The sequence below is a fragment of the Rhincodon typus genome, chromosome 36, assembly GCF_021869965.1.
Source record: "Rhincodon typus isolate 14 chromosome 36, sRhiTyp1.1, whole genome shotgun sequence".
Lineage (NCBI taxonomy): Eukaryota > Metazoa > Chordata > Chondrichthyes > Orectolobiformes > Rhincodontidae > Rhincodon > Rhincodon typus.
Window position 1 is genome coordinate 23,102,819 of NC_063367.1, and position 20,295 is coordinate 23,123,113.

At 44.7% G+C, this 20,295-nt stretch overlaps 1 protein-coding gene across 4 annotated transcripts in view; it reads left to right on the forward strand.

Moving 5' to 3' along the window:
* Positions 1-20,295, forward strand: part of trpm1a (transient receptor potential cation channel, subfamily M, member 1a) — a 70,732-nt gene that overhangs the window by 9,112 nt on the left and 41,325 nt on the right. For all 4 annotated transcript variants that reach the window (XM_048617069.1, XM_048617072.1, XM_048617068.1 and 1 more), the window contains exons 6-14: positions 653-824; positions 1,766-1,940; positions 3,000-3,123; positions 4,343-4,415; positions 9,212-9,312; positions 13,799-13,948; positions 14,031-14,165; positions 14,306-14,356; positions 18,800-18,940. In XM_048617069.1, the coding sequence (XP_048473026.1) occupies positions 653-824; positions 1,766-1,940; positions 3,000-3,123; positions 4,343-4,415; positions 9,212-9,312; positions 13,799-13,948; positions 14,031-14,165; positions 14,306-14,356; positions 18,800-18,940 (1,122 nt within the window). The remainder of the gene's footprint in view (positions 1-652; positions 825-1,765; positions 1,941-2,999; positions 3,124-4,342; positions 4,416-9,211; positions 9,313-13,798; positions 13,949-14,030; positions 14,166-14,305; positions 14,357-18,799; positions 18,941-20,295) is intronic.

The window sequence follows — 20,295 nt, forward strand, 5'->3', positions numbered from 1 at the left end:
GTAATGGGATGTTTTGTCTGAGACAGCTTCTCATTCCAGTGAAAGCCCCAGTGTTAGCTTTACCTTCTGGGGTCGGGGTGGTCACTAATGATTTTGGGGGTGTCAGTGCTGGTTGGAGGGGGGCCAGGCACCAATAATCTGTGGTGCGACAGAGTACAAAAGTCAGGGAGTGGAGTAATGTCAGTGAGGGTCAGGGAGATGAGAAGGTCACTGAAGGTCAGGTGACAGGTCACTGAGGGTTGGAGAGAGTTGGGAAAGTCACTGAAGGTCAGGGGAGGGGAAGGTTGCTGAGGGTCAGGGAGACATGGAGGTCATTGAAGGTCAGGTGATAGGTCTCTGACGGTTGGGGAAGGGGAAGGTCACTGAAGGTCAGGGGAGGGGGAAGGTCAGTGAGGGTCAGGGGAAGGAGGAAGGTCAGTGAGGGTCAGGGGAAGTAGGAAGGTCACTGAGGGTCAGGTTCAGGGTCAGGGGAGGTCACTGAGGGTTGGGGAAGAGGGAAGGTCATTGAGGGTCAGGGAGGGGGTAGGTCACTGAGAATCAGGGGTCACTGAAGGTCAAGGGGTATGGCCCACTGATGGCCAGGGGAGGGGTGAGGTGACTGTGAGTTGAGGAGAGGGGGACAGATCACTAATATTTGACTCTTTTATTCCAGGTGACCAAACCCTATCAAACGATGTCTAACCCTTTAAGTAAATTGACTGTGCTCAGCAACACACACTCTCACTTCATCTTGGCTGATAATGGCAGCCTGGGCAAGTATGGAGCTGAGGTTAGGCTCCGGCGACAACTGGAGAAACACATTTCCCTGCAGAAAATCAACACACGTAAGGAAATTTTCAGCGCCAGGTTTACCCAGCATGTGCACCATGAGTCCGCTCGTCACTAACATTAGAAGCAGTTTGTCAAGTCCCTGTGGCCAGTGACTTTCCCTTTCTCATCCTGTGCCTGGGAAAATTCATAAGGCAAGGAGGACGAAGGATCACTCAACTGTCACCAGGTCACTTGCCTATGTTTCAATCTTACTGGGCCTTTGTGAGGCAGAGTTGATAAGACAAACAATTGATCTGAAGTTTGGCAATCTGTTGATTGTTCATGATGATGTTTCTTTAGGAAATTTAGATCCTCAGCGTTTCTCTTTGGGAAAAGAAATGAATGTGAATTTTACAGCAATTAACAGTGAGGGTCAATGATCATTCTGGAAATTTAATACATTTTACCTTTTCTATAAATTAATAGGAACATTCCCAGTCCGACAATTTCACCTTTCTAATCCCAACAACATAGAATTCCACCTCCACAACATGTTAAATATGGAATAAAGCTCCGTCTACACTGTCCCTCATCAATCACTCCCAGGGCAGGGATAGCACAGGGTTAGGTACAGAATAAAATTTCCTCTAACTGTTCGTGAATATGTGCCAGCTTCAACTTCAGAAATTTTCCCATGACCACATGCCTTATGTAGGTAGTCTGCAGCCTGAAGTTAACTATGGGATCTTTGTTTTGTCCTGTAGACCCAGTCCTGTTGGAAACAAAGTCACTCTCAAGATCAAGTTCCCTTATAGCAAATAGTTAGTGGAGACTTGCATGGCATTTGTCCTGGTTACATATGGAACCACGGTTAAAGATTGTGGCATTCATCTCTCTCACTGCCAGGCCAGGATATTGTTATCTTGAACTTACTGACATGAATTTCACAAAAGTGGAGCTGTTTGATTTTGGTTTGAGGATTCCTAGCTTTTCTGTATTACTGTTTTGTTCCCAGGGCTCGGTCAGGGAGTACCAGTGGTGTGTTTGATCATAGAAGGCGGTCCCAATGTGATATCGATTGTCCTGGAGAGTCTCCGTGAGGACCCTCCTGTGCCAGTGGTGGTCTGTGATGGCAGCGGAAGAGCTTCTGACATCCTGGCATTTGCGCACAAGTACTCAGCAGAAGGAGGGTATGACTTTAAATCACTCACAGCTCCACAGTGTGCCCATAGCAACCCAGTACCATGCAACCCATAATACCAAAGACACAAATTTCTGGGAAAGCTCAGCAGGTCTGGCAACATCTGTGGAGAGAAATCAGAATTAAATGTTTTGGGTCCAGTAACCATTCTGAGGAAGGGTCATCAGACCCGAAATGTTAACTCTGACCTCTCTTCACAGTTGCTGCCAGACCTGCTGAGCTTTTCCAGCAATTTCTGTTTTTGTTTCTGATTTACAGCATCCGCAGTTCATTTGGTTTTTCTCCCATAATATCAGAGACTGCGTGTCACCTGAACAGTGCAGGGGTGTGAGAGCATTTTAGCCTCTGATGATCTTACAAAGCACTTTACTTGTCACACTTATATTGACCTCTATTTTGATCTGAATTTGAGAAAAATATGAATTTGCAACTCGGTGCCTGCCATTTGCAGCACAGCTTCTCTGATAAAGCAACTCGACCTCATTGAAAACACTGCTGTCCCAGCACTAGCTCACTCCACGTCTGAACACACATTAGCCTGATGACTGTTGAGCTGCACAGGCTCCCAGTCTGACAGCACCTCAATTTTCAAATGCTTTTTCTCCTTTTTAAATCAGCAGTTCAACCCTCCCTATCTCTGTCACCTCCTCCAGCCCCTATACCCCCTCCCTATCTCTGTAACCTCCTCCAGCCCCTACACCCCCTCCCTACCTCTGTCACCTCCTCCATCCTGACAACCTTGCTGCACACTCCTAACCTTGTCCTCCTCTGGCAGTTCTGACCTCAGGGCTGTTATGCTCCATGCCCCTGGGATTCCTGCCTTATCTCACCTCCTGCCTTTAAGTTACTTCTTAAACCTAGCACTTTAGCCAAGCTCCTAGACACCCTGTTCTCTTATTTCCTCATGACACTCAATCAAATTGTGTCTGATGACACCCCTGTGAAGTGTCTTGGGAGGCAGTACTGTGTTAAAGGTGCTATGTAAATGAATGTTTTTGACTCACAAGGAGCCATTGTCAGATCTGTCATTTCCACTTGCTCTGTGCAGAATAATCAGTGAGTCGGTGCGAGATCAGCTCATGGTCACCGTTCAGAAAACGTTCAACTACAGTCGCCAACAGGCACAGCAACTGTTTGTCAGCATCATGGAGTGTATGAAGAAGAAAGCATTGGTGAGTGTTAACATGGGAATTATTGGTCATCGAGAACATTTATTCAGCACACATTTAATTTTTTGTTTGGTACATTTTACATTTATTTTACATTTAGCGTTCATTGTCTGTGATTTGTCATGGAAAGGTTTGACTGTTGAGTCCATCATTAAATACTGGACTGTTGAGTGAGTGTGTAATGCTGGCTGTCGAGTGAGTGTGTAAATGCTGGGTTAATGAGCTTGTGGAATTCTCTGTCACAGAAAGTGGTTGAGGCCAAAACATTGAGGCCAAAACATACAGTATAGGTGTAATTCTTATGGCTAAAGGGATCAAAGAGTATGGGGTGAAAGTGAAAACAGGGTTCTACTTTGGGTGATCAGCCATAGTCAGCAGACTGAAAGAGCTGAATGGTACACTCCTGCTCTCACCTCCTATGTTTCTTGTTATGAGGCAATCTGTGATCAACCAGCCTGCTGCTCCTGTCTGTGCTGACGCTGGGTGGGGCACAGGGTAGGCAGATGGTGCCTGTACAAGTTTCTTGTGGGAGAAATTCAAACATGGAAAAAAGAGTCACTAACATTGCATCCTACTGGGTAGGCAACAAGTCAGCAACTGACCCTAGTATTAGTGATACATTACTGGTTCATTTCTTAAGTTTATGTTAATCTATTTAGCTTAATCATGGGTTTATGTTATCTCAGAAGCAGTTCTGTGGTGCAGTGGGTTGCATTCCTGCTTCTGAGACAGGGGCTTTAGGTTTGAGTCCCACTCCAAGGCTCGTTGGCCAAGGGAGGTGCATTCATAACACAGAAAAACAAGTGGAGGATCAGTTTGTAAATCCTTCCAACACACATCAATGTTAGAAACTAGGAGGGGAGAGTTTGCTGGTCAGACACAGGATGGAAAATAATCAGACCCTCTACTGTCATTATCAAAAGCTCAAAGGCTACAACATGAATGGAAATGTTACCACAGAGACTCTGGTCTTATGTGGGTCCAGTTAGTTCAGTGGCTGGACAGCCCAGTGTGGATCAGAACAGCGCGGGATTCAATCCCTATTGCAGCTGGTGTCGATTTAGGAACTCCTCCGTGTCCTCCCTGAGGTGGGGATCACAACGCTGCAGGTCAGACCCTCCCATCAGGGACAGAACTCAAAAAGAAAATATTCATTGGTCTATCCCTGAGTTTATTTAACTTTTCAACCTGTTGCTCCAGTTTTGACTTTTCTCTCCCATAGATCACAGTTTTTCGAATGGGTTCAGAAGGACAACAGGATATTGATCTTGCTATCTTAACAGCACTGCTAAAAGGTAAGACTATTAATTTAATTATTCTCTCATGGGGTGGGGATATTCCAGCATTTGTTGCCCATTGTCCTTGAACTCACTGTCTCATTTCAGAGGGCAGTGAAGAATCAACCACATTTCTATGGGTCTGGAGTCACGAGTAAGTTAGGCCAGACAAAGACATCAGATTTCCTTCCCTAAAGGAAAGGGCCATTTCAGAGGGCATTAGTGAACTACTAATGAATTTTACAACAGTTGATGGTTTCATGGTCACTATTACTGAAACTAGATTTCAATTTTGGATCGTGTTGACTTTAAATTCCACCATTCCGTGATGGGATTTGAACCCATATCCCCAAAGGATTTAAATGAACTTCTGGATGACAAGCCCAATGACGGTGCCCCCTATCCCACCAGCTTCTGTCATCCTCTGCTGAATTTATATTTCTATCCTTCAGTCTTCCTGTTTGTTATCTTCAACAGTGTTAAAATCAATTTAATCAGAATCCACCCCCTCCAAATGAAATGCTTATTATATGGAAATAAATTCTGGTTCAATTCCCTTTCATATCCCACCTGTGTTTTCTGAATTACCTTCTAATTTTTTCTTGATTAATTCTCTCAGTAACTGGATCGTCTCTCGTACCACCTTGAGTTAGATGCACTGGGAGCAGTTGGTACATTGTGAGTTTTTAAGATGCCAAGGAAAGTGAGATTTGTTAAAGTTTATGATCGGTGCAGAGACCATTGACCTTTAAAAATAAATTTGAACCTTCAGCTAATAGCCAAAAAGATGGCACAACAAGATTTCACATTTTAAGACTTAGTGTTATAACCAATTAGAAGCACTAATGACAAAATGCTGCTTTTGTAAGTGACTTTACAGTCTGAAATTGATCTCCAAATCCCAACCCAACTTCCCACTTTACTCTTAGCACAAAAGCAACAAACTTTCCTTTTTTTTAGGCAAGGTTTCTAGTCTCATTTACATCCTTATTGGTCTTATTTACGGGGAGAAAGTGGGAGAATGGGGTTGAGAAACTTATCAGCCATGATTGAATGGCAGAGCAGACTCGATGGGCTGAATGGCCTAATTTCTGTTCCTATGTCTTATCATCTTATGATCTTATGAATTTTCCTTGTTTTTAATCCCATAGAGCGGTCTCACTGCATTCCTACACAGTGAACCTTTTTTAGATGCTTTTGATGACTAGCTGCTCGCTTTCATAGATTCTGGAAGACGAGCTGTGGGAGTTTCAGGAATATCTTAGAAACCCTCCCCCTCGAAGCCCATTGCTATGGTAATGGGAATTCCATGGGCTGTGAATCCAAATACTAAAACTGATCAGATAGAATTTAGAGCCCAAGTCTATTTTGGAATTCAAAATGAAAAATAGCTGCAGATGCTGGAAATCAGAAACAAAAGTGTTCTGAAAATTAAATTAGATTTGATTTTTTATTGTCACATATACTGAGATACAGCGAAAAGTCTTGAAAGTATGAAAAGAAGGGTCAGTGGACCTGAAACATTAACACTATTTTCTCTCCACAGATGCTGCCAGACCTGCTGAGATTTTCCGGCAATTTCTGTTTTTATTTCTATTTTGGAACCTAAATCGACTGTTAAAAACACACGTATTTCCATTTTTTTGACTCCTTCCTGGGACTTTGGAGACTGCCGGTTTCACCGACACAGATATTGGGTTTTCTCCAGGTGTACACCATGCACCTTCTTCCCAGTAAAACAATTAATTGATTGATCGATTGATTGATTTATTTTCATGTGTACTGAAATACAGTGAAAAGCTTTGTTTATGAGCGGTATAGGCAGATCACAGCAAGCAAAGGATGTACAGATCAAAAAGACTTCGAGGCATACAGGTTACATTGCAGGTTACATTATTTGAGGCTACAGTCCATTGAACAATCTGATAACGGCTGGAAAGAAGCTGTTCATGAACCTGCTTGTGTGTGTGTAGGCTTCTGTATCTTCTGCCTGACAAAAGAGGTAGTAGGAGATCATTACCAGGGTGTGATGGGTCTTTGATGATGTTGGCCGCTTTTCCACAGCAGCGAGTCGTGTAAATAGAATCCATGGATGGAAGGTTAGTTTCTGTGATGGTCAGGGCTGTGCACACCACCTTCTGTAGTTTCTTACAGTCCTGGGCAGAGCAGTTACATATCAGGCCATTATGCACCCAGACAGTATGCTTTCTATGGTGCATCGACATGCCAAACTTCCTGAGCCGCCTGAGGAAGAAGAGGCGTTGTTGTACCTTCTTGACTGTTGCATCTATGTGGGAAGTCCAGGACAGGTTGTCGTCACTCCAAGGAACTTGATGTTCTTCACCCTCTCAAGATGGGGGCATGTTCTCCTTTTTTTCTGAAGTTGATGATCAGTTCTTTCGTTTTGCTGACGTTGAGAGACAGATTGTTTTCATTGCACCGTGTCACCAAGCCCTCTATCTCCCTTCTGTATTTAGATTCGCCGTTGTTAGATATCTGTCCCACTATGGTGGTGTCGTCAGTGAACTTTTAATGGCGTTCATTCGGAATTTGGCAACACAGTCGTAGATGTACAGGGAGTAGAGTAGGGGGCTGGGGACGCAGCCTTGGGATCTCCAGTGTTGAAGGTTATTGTGGAGGAGGTGCAGTTACCTATCCTCCCCGATTGCGGTCTGTGGGTCAGGGTGTGGAGGTACTGGTGTTGGACTGGGGTCATATGTAGTGCAAGATGAACCCAAGATCACGGTTGAGGCCGTCCTCATGTGTACCGAACTTGGCTATCAGCCTTTGCTGGGTGACTCTGCGTTGTTGTGTATCCCAAAGTCCCCCTTGGGGCATGTTTACCCGAAGATCTGAGGCCAAATGTCCTTGGCCGCTGAAGTGTTCCCCAATTGGGAGGCAACATTCCTGTCTGGTGATTGTTGCGCAGTGTCCATTCATCCATTGTCTTAGCGTCAGCATGGTTTCACCAATATATCATGCGTCGGGGAGTCCTTGCCTGCAGCATATGAGATAGATAACATTGGCCAAGTCACATGGTATCTGCCGTGTACGTGCTGGGTGGTGTTCCCATGTGTGATGGTAGTGTCCATGTTGATGATCTGACATGTCTTGCAGAGGTTGCCGTGACAGGGTTGTATTGTGTTGTGGTCAATGTTGTCCTGAAGGCTGCAAACAATGGTCTGTTTAAGGTTTAGTGGTTGTTTGAAGGCAAGAAGTGGAGGCGTGGGGAAGATCTTAGTCAGGTGCTCATTGTTATCAATAATGTGTTGAAGGTTGCGAAGAACAAGGCGTAGTTACACGCTCGCACACACTGGAGTGAATTTGTATTTCATAGAATCATAGAATCCCTACAGTATGGAAACAGGCCCTTCGGCCCAACAAGTCCACACTGATCCACAGAGTATCCCATCCAGACCCATCCCTATAACCCACCTAATCTACACATCCCTGGACACTATGGGCAATTTCCTTTACCTTTATTCCTTCACGGGATGAAGGCATCGCTGGCTAGGCAGCATTTATTGCCCATCCCTAATTGCTCAGAGGTCAGTTAAGAGTCAACCACATTGCTGTGGGTCTGGAGTCACATGTAGGCCAGACTAGGTAAGGATGGCAGTTTCCTTTCCTAAAGGACATTAGTGAACCAGATGGGTTTTTCCTGACAATCGACAATGGATTCATGGTCATCATTAGATTCTGAATTACAGATATTTATTGAATTCAAATTCCACATCTGCCATGGCAGGATTCGAACCCGGTTACCCAGAATGTTATCTGGGTCTCTGGATTAACAATCCAGTGATAATACCACTAGGCCATCACCTCCCCTTATTTAGCATGGCCAATCCACCTAGCCTGCACATCTTTGGATTGTGGGAGGAAACTGGAGCACCCGGAGGAAACCCACGCAGACACGGGTAGAATGTACAAACTCCACACAGACAGTCACCCGAAGGTGGAATCAAACCCGGGTCCCAGGCACTGTGAGGCAGCAGTGCTAACCACTGAGCCACCGTGCCATCCCATATGTATTTGCAGATACATTCTATTTTGTTCAAAAAGCACATAATTTATAGACAGTTAATGTGGCATTTTATAAATTGTTACTTTAGAAATAAAACCAGTCTGACTCCAAACCAAAACACTAACAGATTCTAAACAAGGCCTCGCCCCTAACATGCATTGTCTGACCTAAAATGTCACCTCTTCTTTACGCTGATAAAACCTGTAATTCTCTCAGGACCGTGACTTGAAAGAAATTTGGGGATTTACATATACATATTAATCAATTAAAACCTTCTAACTGATTAAAGATTTAACAGCATCTTAGGTTTGTTTAATACATCCTCATCAGTTGTGTGACGCTTTGATCTTTTACATATAAATTCTGTGCCTTTCTCACTAACACCTGAAGAAAGGGTAAATCTCTGAAAGCTCGTGTTTTCATATAAACTTGTTGACTATAACCTGGTGTTGTGTGATTTCTGACCATGGGTCAGAAAGCTGAGGATCCAGTTGTGGAGGGCAAAGCCAAGACCAAGGTCATGGAATTTTGAGCCTCCTTTAATCTTTCACAGCTGTATCATCCAAACATCTTGTCAGGCAGATTTCAGAACAGGTCAAACGACCCCCTTTATTTTGCCCTAAATTTAAAGACACAACCCCAAAAGTAATCTTGTAAGCGTCATATTTGTAACTGCAATTATTAAATCAAATCATTTGTTATCAAATTGTGATTACTGGACTGACAACAGATTACCCACCCAGGTTTTCCTGTTTTAACTCCTGCCATTTCTTTTCTTCCATTTCAGGTACGAATGCATCAGCCCCAGACCAGCTGAGCCTAGCAATGGCCTGGAATCGAGTGGATATTGCCCGCAATCAAATCTTCATTTTTGGGAATCACTGGCCGGTACAAATTCAAGAAAATCCTTTGATTTGTATTTCTGTTACAAATTTTGGGGCTTTTGTGACATTGGCAGAGACCAGTGGCATCAGATTCACATAGCTATCTGAGGAAAGGGTGCTGTTCTATGGACTGTAAGGAATGTACCCACAGCTGTGTGATCATCTGACTATATCCTGGGAGGGGCTAGGACGGGTGTTGGATGGGATGTGTGCCTGGGATTTCCTACAGAACCTTTGATGCAAGAAGAGTAAAATACAGAAATGTCGTTACAGAGTTTATCTTTGCCCACCTTTTTGAACATGGGTGTAACAATTTGCAATTTTCCAGTCCTCTGTTGTCTGCCTTGAGTCTAAGACTGAAAAATTATTATCAGTGCCTCTGCTATTGTGGGTAAACAAGGAGATAATGGTTAGTAGGCCAGGACAGCATTCAGCACAGCTCACCTATTTTCTCACTGTTGGCTCTTGTTATCTCTTATTCAGTCTACCTCCTGTCCTGGCCTGTTCTCCATTATCTCCTTGTTTACCTGCCCCTTCCATATCTCTCTCTCTCTCTCTCTCTCTACTGGCTCCATCTCCTCCTATCTACTCAACTCTCCCCCTGCTTCCCTCAATACAGTTTCACCATAAGTATTGGGTTTTCCTCATAACTAACAGTTCTAATGAAGAGTCGCCAGACCTGAAGGCTTTCTTCCCACAGATGCTGCCTGACCTGCTGTGTTTTCTCCAGCAATTTTTGTTTTTGTTTAACTCCAGTTTATTTGGTTTGGATCCATTTTTACCCCCCACTGAAATTGGCTTTCCCCCCAGCTAACTATTCTTACTCTGGATTGCTTTTTCTCATTTTTTATATTCAACCTAAACCTTATGATACAGGGATCACTGTTCCCTAAATATTCCTGTAATGACACTTGATTCACTTAGCCTCCCTTATTCCCAAAAACCAGGTCTAGCAGCGCCTTAAGTTGGACTTGCCACATGATTTGATTTGATTTGATTTGATTGATTTATTGTCAAGTATACCTAAGTACAGTGAAAAGTTTTGTTTGCAAGCAGTACAGGCAGATCATAGTAAGCAAGGACATACAGATCATAGGATGAAAAAGAAACTATACAGGCATACAGATTACGTTGCACAGGGCGTGCACTGGAAAAGATCAATATTAACAAGATCAGCATTGTTTGAAGTTAGAAATACCATTCATCAGTCTAATAACGGCAGGGAAGAAGCTGTTCTTGAACCTGCTGGTGCATGTGCTCAAGCTTCTGTATCTTCTGCCTGACGGAAGAGATTGTAGGAGATCATTACCAGGGTGCAATTGGTCTTTGATGATGTTGGCAGCCTTTCCATGGCAGCGAGCCATGTAAATGGAATTCATGGATGGAAGGTTGGCTTCCGTGATGGTATGGGCTGTGCACACCACCTTCTGTAGTTTCTTACAGTCCTGGGCAGAGCAGTTGCCATACCAGGCCAGACAATATGCTTTCAATGGTGCATCTGTAGAAGTTGGTGAGGGTCCTTATGGACATGCCAAATTTCCTGAGCCACCTGAGGAAAAAGAGGCATTGTTGTGCCTTCTTGACCATCAATTCTACATGGGAAGTCCAGGACAGGTTGTTGGTTATCGTTACTCTGAGGAACTTGATGCTCTTCACTCTCTCAACCTCAGCTCTGTTGATGTAGATGGGGGCATGTTCTCCCCCTTCCTTTCTGAAGTCAATGATCAATTCTTTAGTTTTGTTGACATTGAGAGCGGGGTTGTTCTCATTGTACCATGTCACCAAGCCCTGTATCTCCTTTTTGTACTCTGATTTGTCGTTGTTTGATATCTGTTCTACCACAGTGGCATCATCAGCAAACTTGTAGATGGCGTTCAGTTGGAATTTGGCAACACAGTCGTGGGTGTACAGGGAGTACAGTAGGGGGCTGAAGATGCATCCTTGTTTGACTCCAGTGTTGAGGGTTATTGTGGAGGAGGTGCAGTTACCTATCCTCACTGATCGCGGTCTGTGGGTCAGAAAGCTGAGGATCCAGTTGCAGAGGGTGGAGCCAGGACCAAGGTCATGGAGTTTTGATACCAGTCTGGAGGGGATAATGGTGTTGAAGACAGAGCTGTAGTCAATGAGCAGGAGCCTGATCTAGGTGTCCTTATTGTCCAGATGTTCCAGAGATGAGTGCAGGACCAGGGATATGGCATTTCTGTGGACCTGTTACATCGTTAGGCAAACTGTAGGGGATCGAGGCAGGCTGGGAGATTGGGGTTGATGTGGGCCATGACCAGCCTCTCAAAGCACTTCATGATTATGGAGGTCAGAGCCACTGGACGGTAGTCATTACCGCACGTTGCATGGCTTTCTTAGGTACAGGGATGATGGTCTTCTTGAAGCACGTGGGGACTTCAGATTGTAGGAGGAAGAGGTTCAAGATGTCGGTGAATACCTCCGCCAGTGGGTCTGCACAGGATCTGAGTGCTCGGCTGGGGACACCGTACAGGTCCATCGCTTTCCTTAGGTTGACTCCCAGGCAGGCCGATCTGACATCTGCAGTGGTGACCAAGGGATCAGGTATGTCTGGGGCTCACTGCGTCGCTGGCATTCTGCTGAAACCGAGCATAGAAAGCATTGTGCACGTCCGGGAGGGATGTGTTTTTGTCTGCTATCTCGCTCCCGTAATGTTGTTTAGGCCTTGACATAGGCAGCGGGAGTCTGTTTGGTGGGTTTGGGCCTCTAACTTGGTCCGGTACTGCCTCTTGGCATCCTGATGGCTTTGCGGAGATCAGATGTGGATTTCTTGTATTGGTCTGGGTCATCTGACCTGAATGCTGCATGTCTAGTCTTCAGTAGGGAATGGACTTCCTGGTTCATCCAAGGTTTACGGTTGGGGAACACTCGGATTGACTTCTTCGGTACGCAGTCCTCCACACATTTGCTGATGAAGTCCATGACCGTGACGGTGATGGCGTACTGAACTAGGTTTTGCACTGAACACTTGAACATGGTCCAGTCCACCGATTCCAAACAGTCTCAGAGACGTTGTTCCGCTGCCTCAAACCAGCATTGTACTTCTTTTTGTGAAGGATCATCCCATTTCAGTTTCTACTTGTAAACGGGGAGGAGGAACACAGTGTTGTGATCAGATTTTCTGAGGTGTGCGCGGGGAATGGAGCAGTAGGCGTCTTTGATGGTTGTGTAGCCGTGGGTCCAGAATGTTTGGTCCCCAGTGGGTCAGGAGATGTGTTGGTGGTACTTTAGCAGTGCCCTCTTGAGGTTGGCCTGGTTAGAGTCACCGGCCACAATGAATAAGGTCTCCGGGGAATTTTGTCTCCAGAGTTTTTGTGGTGGTGTGAATTTCATCTAGGGCAGTCTTCACATCCGCATGGGCTAGTATGCGAACTGTTGTCAGGGTGGCGGAGGTGAACTCTCTCAGTAGATATAGGGACGGCATATTGCCTATGTAGAGAATTCTCCTGAACACACTCTAGGAACTGTTGCCACTCACTTCTCTTTACAATAGCACTATCCCAATCTATATTTAAATCTATAAATAAAGTCCCTCCTTATAACTGCTTTATCATTTCATTTTTGCAACTAGGCCATTCAACCCCATCATGTCTGTTCTGCTGTTCGCTGAGATCATGGCTGATCTGATGATCCTCAGCTCCATTTTCCTGCTTTTTCTCTGTAACCTTCGATTCCCTTCCTAATTAAAAACCCGTCTGTCTCAGCCTTAAATATACTTTGGCAATCCAGATTCTACAGCCCTCTGTGGTAAAGAGTTTCACAGGTTCACTTCCCTCTGAGAGAACATTCTTCCTCATCTCTGTCTTAAATGAGTGACCTTTTATTCTGAGATGATGTCCTTTGGTCCTAAACTCTTCCATATCTGTCCTGAAAGAATCTCTTACGTTTCAATAAGGTTTCATCTCTTCTTTCTGTATTCCAATGAGTACAAGCACTATTTACTCAACCTCTTTCCATAAGAAAGTTCCTCCATCACTGGTATCAGCTTAGTGAACCTTCTCTGGACAGCCTCCAATGTTGCCTTAGATATGGTAAGAGAATGCTGTTCAGTGTATTGAGGGGGCAAAGGATAGTGCAAAGGTCTCAGTGGAACTGCAGGGAAGAGCTAGGGTAAGGCTGACATTGCCAGTGGTCAGCTCAGCTGTTACTTTCAGGAGAGGAAACAGGGGTAATTAGGTGGAAAATGGATTCATGTTATTGCTCAGTCCCTAGCAGACATTACACAGAACTCTGTCTTGTAAATAGTGGAGAGTTAAGGCAAAGGTGAAGTGTCCTGTGACCCCTTGGTGTCTGGATTTGACCTTGTGCTTACTACTGACTCCTTTAAGAACTCCGCCTGAGGATGAGTCCAGTGTTTGAACATTTTCTTCTTTCCATAGTAACAACTGGATGAGTTTTGATGCATTAACATGAAGTGCTGGTTAAATCTCTGTTTCACAGCCAAAATCCCTGTCTGGTTCTGTTTTCAGCCAATGGGCAGCAGATCTGAATCTGCCCCTCAGGAAGTGAAAAAATCTCTAAAACAGCGGCCAACTAAAGTAAAGGGAAAAGGGAAGAGGAAAGGGAAGGATGAAGTGAAAGAGGAGAGTGACCCACGGAAGCTGGAGCTGCTGAACTGGGTGAGGAACCAGCTTTTGTAGCATTCCTGCCTGATAGCAGTCAGTCTGACTGTGTACTGACTGCTCTGTGCTGGTACTGCAGGTGAACTCACTGGAACAGGCCATGATTGATGCACTGGTTCTGGACCGTGTTGACTTTGTGAAGCTGCTGATTGAAAATGGAGTAAATATCTACAATTTCCTGACCATCCCTCGATTAGAGGAGCTTTACAACACGGTGAGACAGTTCATCTCCCAGCAGAGATTGGCTGTTTGAGTGAGATGATTGGACTGAGGTGGAGAGGGTGGGGGTTGCTGGGGTGGGATAGGGGGGAGCATTGAAACAGGACTAAGTAATGACTTCACGTTTTGTTCCAGAGGCTGGGCCCTCCCAACACATTGCACTACCTAGTCAGAGATGTCAAAAAGGTAAGAACAGCTCTCATTCACACTGGACTGCTCTAATTATGTGACAGATTTCTCTCGACCTTAATAGACACCATGAATTAAATGTCAGTGACCAGGAGAGGGGTCAGAGGGCCAGAGTAGAACAAGGTCAGGAGTCAAACTAAGGAGAACTTGGGGAATTAGGTTTCAAGATCTATTATCAATACATCGAGACAAACATCGACTGCGCCTGGAGACCATCAACTCAGTGAAAGACGCTCTTTGGTCTGCCCAAAACCTGTTGGTCTTCCAGTGCAAGTAGTTGACCTTGACCGAGTGTTGTAGACTGGCACATTCCAAGGTACAGGACTATTTGCTGAGGGAGGAGTATACTTAAGAGGGAAATCAGAAGGGCAAAAAGGGGACATGAGATAGCCTAGGCAATAGGGTTAAGGAGAATCCAAATGGATTTTGTAAATACATTAAGGAGAAAAGGGTAACTAGGGACAAAATAGGGCCCCTTAAAGATCAGCAAGGCCGCCTATGTGTTGAACCGCAGGAGACGGGAGAGATACCAAACGACTATTTTGCATCAGTGTTTATTGTGGAGAAGGATATGGAAGATATAGAATGTGGGGAAATAAATAGTGACAGCTTGAAAGATGTCCATATTACAGAGGAGGAGGTGCTGGATGTCTTAAAACACATAAAGGTAGATAAATCCCTGGGGCCTGATCAAGTACCCAAGAACTCTGGGAAGAAAGGGAAGTGATTGCTGGGCTCCTGGCTGAGATATCATCGACAGCCACAGGTGAGGTGCCAGAAGACTCAAGGTTGGCTAACGTGGTGCCTCTATTTAAGAAAGGTGGTAAAGAAAAGCCAGGAAGCTATAGACCGGTGAGCCTGACATCGGTGGTGGGCAAGTTGTTCAGGAATCCTAAGGGACAGGATTTTCATGTATTTGGAAAGGCAAAGATTTTGTAGGGATAGTCAACGTGGATTTGTGTGTGGGAAATCGTGTCTCACTAACTTGATGGAGTTCTTTGAAGAAGTAATGAAGAGGATTGATCAGGGCAGAGTGGTGGATGTGATCTGTATGGACTTCAGTAAGGTGTTTGACAAGATTCCTTATGGTAGACTGGTTAGCAAGTTTAGATCACGTGGAACGCAGGGAGAACTAGCTATTTGAGTATAGAACTGGCTCCAAGGTAGGAGACAGAGTGGCAGTGGAGAGTTGCTTTACAGACTGGAGGCCTATGACCAATGGTGTGCCACAAGGATTGGTGCTGGGTCCACTGTTTTTCGTCATTTATATAAAATGATTTGGATGTGACTGTTGGAGGTATGGTTAGTAAGGTTGCAGATGACACTAAAATTGGAGGTGTAGTGGACAGTGAAGAAGGTTACCTCAGAGTACAATGGGACCTCAATCAGTTGGGCCAATGGGCCGAGAAGTGGCAGATGGAGTTTAATTTAGATAAATATAATGTGCTGTATTTTGGAAAGGTGAATCAGGGCAGGACCTATACACTTAATGGTAAGGTCCTGGGGACTGTTGCTGAACAAAGAGACCTTGAAGTGCAGGTTCATAGTTCCTTGAAAGTGGAGTTACAGGTAGATAGGATAGTGTAAAAGGAATTTGGTACGCTTACCTTTATTGGTCAGTGCATTAAGTATTGGAGTTGGGAGGTCATGTTGCGGCTGTACAGGACATTGGTCAGGCTACTTTTGGAATACTGTGTGCAATTCTGGCCTCCCTGCTATAGGAAAAATATTGTGAAACTTGAAAAGATTCAGAAAAGATTTACAATGATGTTGCCAGAGTCGGAGGGTTTGAGCTAAAGGGAGAGGCTGAATAGGCTGGGGCTATTTTCCCCGGAACATTGGAGGCTGAGGGGTGACATTATAGAAGTTTTCAAAATCATGTGGGGCATGGATAGGGTGAATAGCCAAGGTGTTTTACCTGGGATGGGGGAGTCAAAAACTAGAGGGCATAGGTTTAAGGTGAGAGGGGAAAGATTTAAAAGTGACCTAAGGGGCATCTTTTTCACGCAGAAAGTTGTGCATGTATCGAATGAGTTTCCAGAGGAAGTGTTGGAGTCTGGTACAATTCTAACATTTAAAAGGCATCTGGATGGGTATATGAATAGGAAGGGTTTAGAGGGATCTCAGCCAAATGTTGGCAAATGGGACTGGATTTATCTAGGACATCTGGTCGGCATGGACGAGTGGAAAGGTCTGTTTCCGTGCTGTACAGCTCTATGACTCTCCGACACACTAAAGCTTGGGGCACCTGCTGCCAAGGTGCAGTGGGGAAAGACCCACTGTCTGAGGTATTTCTGCCAAAGTACAACGGGGGTCTGTTCAGTTATCGGACTCTCCCAGTGCCTCCAATATATGTAAATAGTTTCTTGCATAACTAAGAAATGCCTTTGGGTTTGTTGGAACTGTCAGAAAGGTCAAACCCAATGTTTGTTTCTCCATAGGCAAAGACTGTACAGAACTGAACTGCTGTAATGACTATGTTTGTATAGAAAGATTTTTTATGAATAGAGTATAGTTTTGAAATAAAAAAACAACAGACATTTAAACAATGAGGTATTGAGAAGATCAGATGCATATCTGGAGAGAGAATTAATTGATGGAGAAGCTTTCAGAGGAGTCACTGGGTGAGATTGGGGAAATGGATGTTGTAACGTGTGGACAGGGCAGTGCAGTTGGCAAGGAACAGTTCCATGGGGTAGACAAGAATGGGGAATCAAGGTGTGTGTGGGTGAGGGGGTGTTGATGAGTGAGGGAGCTGCTCTTCAGTTTATTCACAGGGCAGAGGATAGTGCAAGAGAGGTCAGTGCAACTGCAGGTAGGGGTTTGGGTAAAGATCACATTGCAAATGGTCAGCTCAGCTGTTACATTCAGGAGAAGAAATGGAGCAATTTATTTTATTGGTCAGTTCCCAGCAGACATTGCACAGAACTCTGTCTTGTAATTGGTGGAGAGTTAGGGCAAAGGTGAAGTGTCTGGATTTGACCTCGTGCTTACTGGTGACTTCTTTAAGAACCTTGACTGGGGATTACTGTTGCTTGTCTTGAAAATTAGTTTTTTTAATTTCAAAAATATACTTTATTCATAAAAAAAATCTTTCTATACAAACATAGTCACTAGAGCAGTTCAGTTCTGTACAGTTTTTGCATATGGAGAAACAAACAAACATTGAGGTTTGACTTTCCCGACAGCTCCAACAAACCCAAAGGCATTTCTTAATTATACAAGAAACTATTTACATATATTGGAGGCACTGGGAGAGTCCAATAACTGAACAGACCCCTGTTCTACTTTGGCAGGAAGACATCAGACAGTGGTCTTTCCCCACTGCACCTTGGCAGCAGCTGCTGCAAGCTTTAGTGCGTCCCTCAGCATGTAATCCTGGACCTTGGCACGTGCCAATCTGCAACACTCGGTCAAGGTCAGCTCCTTGGTCTTGGGAGACCAACAGATTTTGGGCAGACGAAATCTTTCACTGAATTGATGGTCCTCCAGGTGCTGTGAATGTTTGTCTCAATGTGCGTCCTAAGGAACAGACTGTAGAGCACAAGAGTCCCGCGTCACGGGTCTGCTTGGGATGAACCTCAGTAAAAGTCTGTATCTCTCGACTTTGCAAAGGCACATTCCAGAAGGAGATGTGTGACAGTCTGTACGCTCCCCCCACCACCCTGCACCAGGATGTGGTAGTGCAACGAGACTGGGCATACACGAAGGATCTGACGGGCTGTGCCCTCTCACCACCAGCGAAGTGATGTCTTCATGCTTGTTGCACAGTTCTGGTGATGAGCCATTCTGCCAAATGACTTTGACAGTCTGCTCAGGGAACAACCCAACAGGATCCACCCTTTCTTTATCCCACAGGACCTTGAGGATGTTATGTGCTGACCACTTCCCGATGGACTTGTTGCCAAAAGTGTTTTTCTTTGCAAATTTATCCACAAAGGACAGGTGATACAGAACAGTCCAAATATTTAGAGTGTTCTGCAGCGTCGAGGCCAGTCCCATCCTTCTGCTGAATTTAGATTCAGTTGCCAACTTTAAACATTTCTTTATGGGCAGGATACTTTTCAAATCCTAATTAAATCTGTGCTTGAAACTCAAATATACATTCTAAACAACTGCTAACAGTCAGCTAATAACAGTGAGGAGAATAGAACATTAAAATTGTCAAGATAGAAATGGAAAAGACATGTTTGCTTACATATGGTTAATGATTTGATATCTATTCAATTTTCAGTAGGAGGAGAAATGGACTCTGCCTGGATTACATCTGAGGCATCAGAGCAGGAGGTTTATTCTCAGCCCCTGTGTAGGGAGTGAGTAATGAACCAAGACCCTCAATGCTCTTGGCTCCTCTCTCTGTATAACAGGAAGCTGCCCTGTAGCTTGAGGTTGTGAATTTGGGTGTAACACATGCTGATGTATTTCGATTCTCTGTTATAGGGGAACCTGCCCCCTGATTACCACATCAGTTTGATCGACATTGGGCTAGTCATAGAGTACCTGATGGGAGGAGCCTATCGCTGCACTTACACAAGGAAAACATTCCGCACACTCTACAATAATTTATTTGGGCCAAAACGGGTAAATATAATCCTGATCTTTATGTAAAATCAATCATTTCTGATACAATTGGAATGAAATAGGGGGAGGCGATGGCCTAGTGGTATTATCATTGGACTGTTAATCCAGAGACCCAGATAATGGTCAGGGGATCTGGGTTCGAATCCTGTTACAGCACATGGTGGAATTTGAATTCAATAAATATCTGGAATTAAGAATCTAACGATGACCACAAATCCATTGTTGATTGTCGGAAAAACCATCTGGTTCACTAATGTCCTTTAGGGACGGAAACTGCCATCCTCACCTGGTCTGGCCTACATGTTACTCCAGACCCACAGCAATGTGGTTGACTCTTAACTGCCTTCTGGGCAATTAAGGATGGGCAATAAATGCTGCCTAGCCAGCGATGCCCTCATCCTGTTAATGAATAAAGGAAAAGGAAAGGTATTTAAAGCTCACATTGTAACCTCCAGGACTCCCCATTAGGACAGCAGTCACCCTGTGACCAGGACAAGAATATACATGCACCCATACACATACAGACATGTACACACGCGCGCACAGACAGAAACACACACACAGAGAGAGAGAGAGAGACTCTGACTGTTCCAGATGATAATTACTACCCATTCTTGGGCTGCAGGGTTCACTTAGCCGATCTCATTGGAGGTTGAGAGAGTTTTCAGGAGTCAGCCTTTCAGGTATGGGCCTGTATTACAGATTGACCAAGAGTGGTAAGGACAGCAGCCTTCCTTCCCTGAGGAGCCCTGGTGAGTAAGGTGGGTTTTATGACAATCCACAGTTTTACTGTCACTTTCTGAGAGCAGCCTTTTACAGATTTTCCAAATGCAATTCAAACTGTAAACCAACACAATGGGAGAATTTTATTCCCAGGTGACAGGGGTCTTGGCCTTTGGCAGGAAAGCAGGCAAGAGACCCTTGTCACCTTCTTTCAGTAACACCTACCACATTCAAGCACCTTTCGGGGCAGTTGCTGGCTTTCCTTGGGATTAAGGAACCCCGGGGCAGAAATCCCAACCCCATTAGCTGCCAGCCAGAGGACAGCATTGCTTGTTACAAGCAGTGGGAGTGGTTGTTGTGTTGATAATAATCTCATCAGAAGCTCAGGATCATTCAGGAACCCAGGCCCCACAGACTGGGAGCATTTAGGAAGGCACTCGCTGGCTGTGGGAAAGTACAGAGACTGGAGGCAACTCTCAATGGTTCCCCCTTCCCAATCTTGCAGACTTCAGTAATTAGGGACTTCTACCCCTCCCTGCTGCTGATTACCCTCCTGATTACCCTCCCTACTGCTAATTGCCCTCCCTGCTGCTAATTATCACACTCCTGCTAATTGCCCTCCCTGCTGCTAA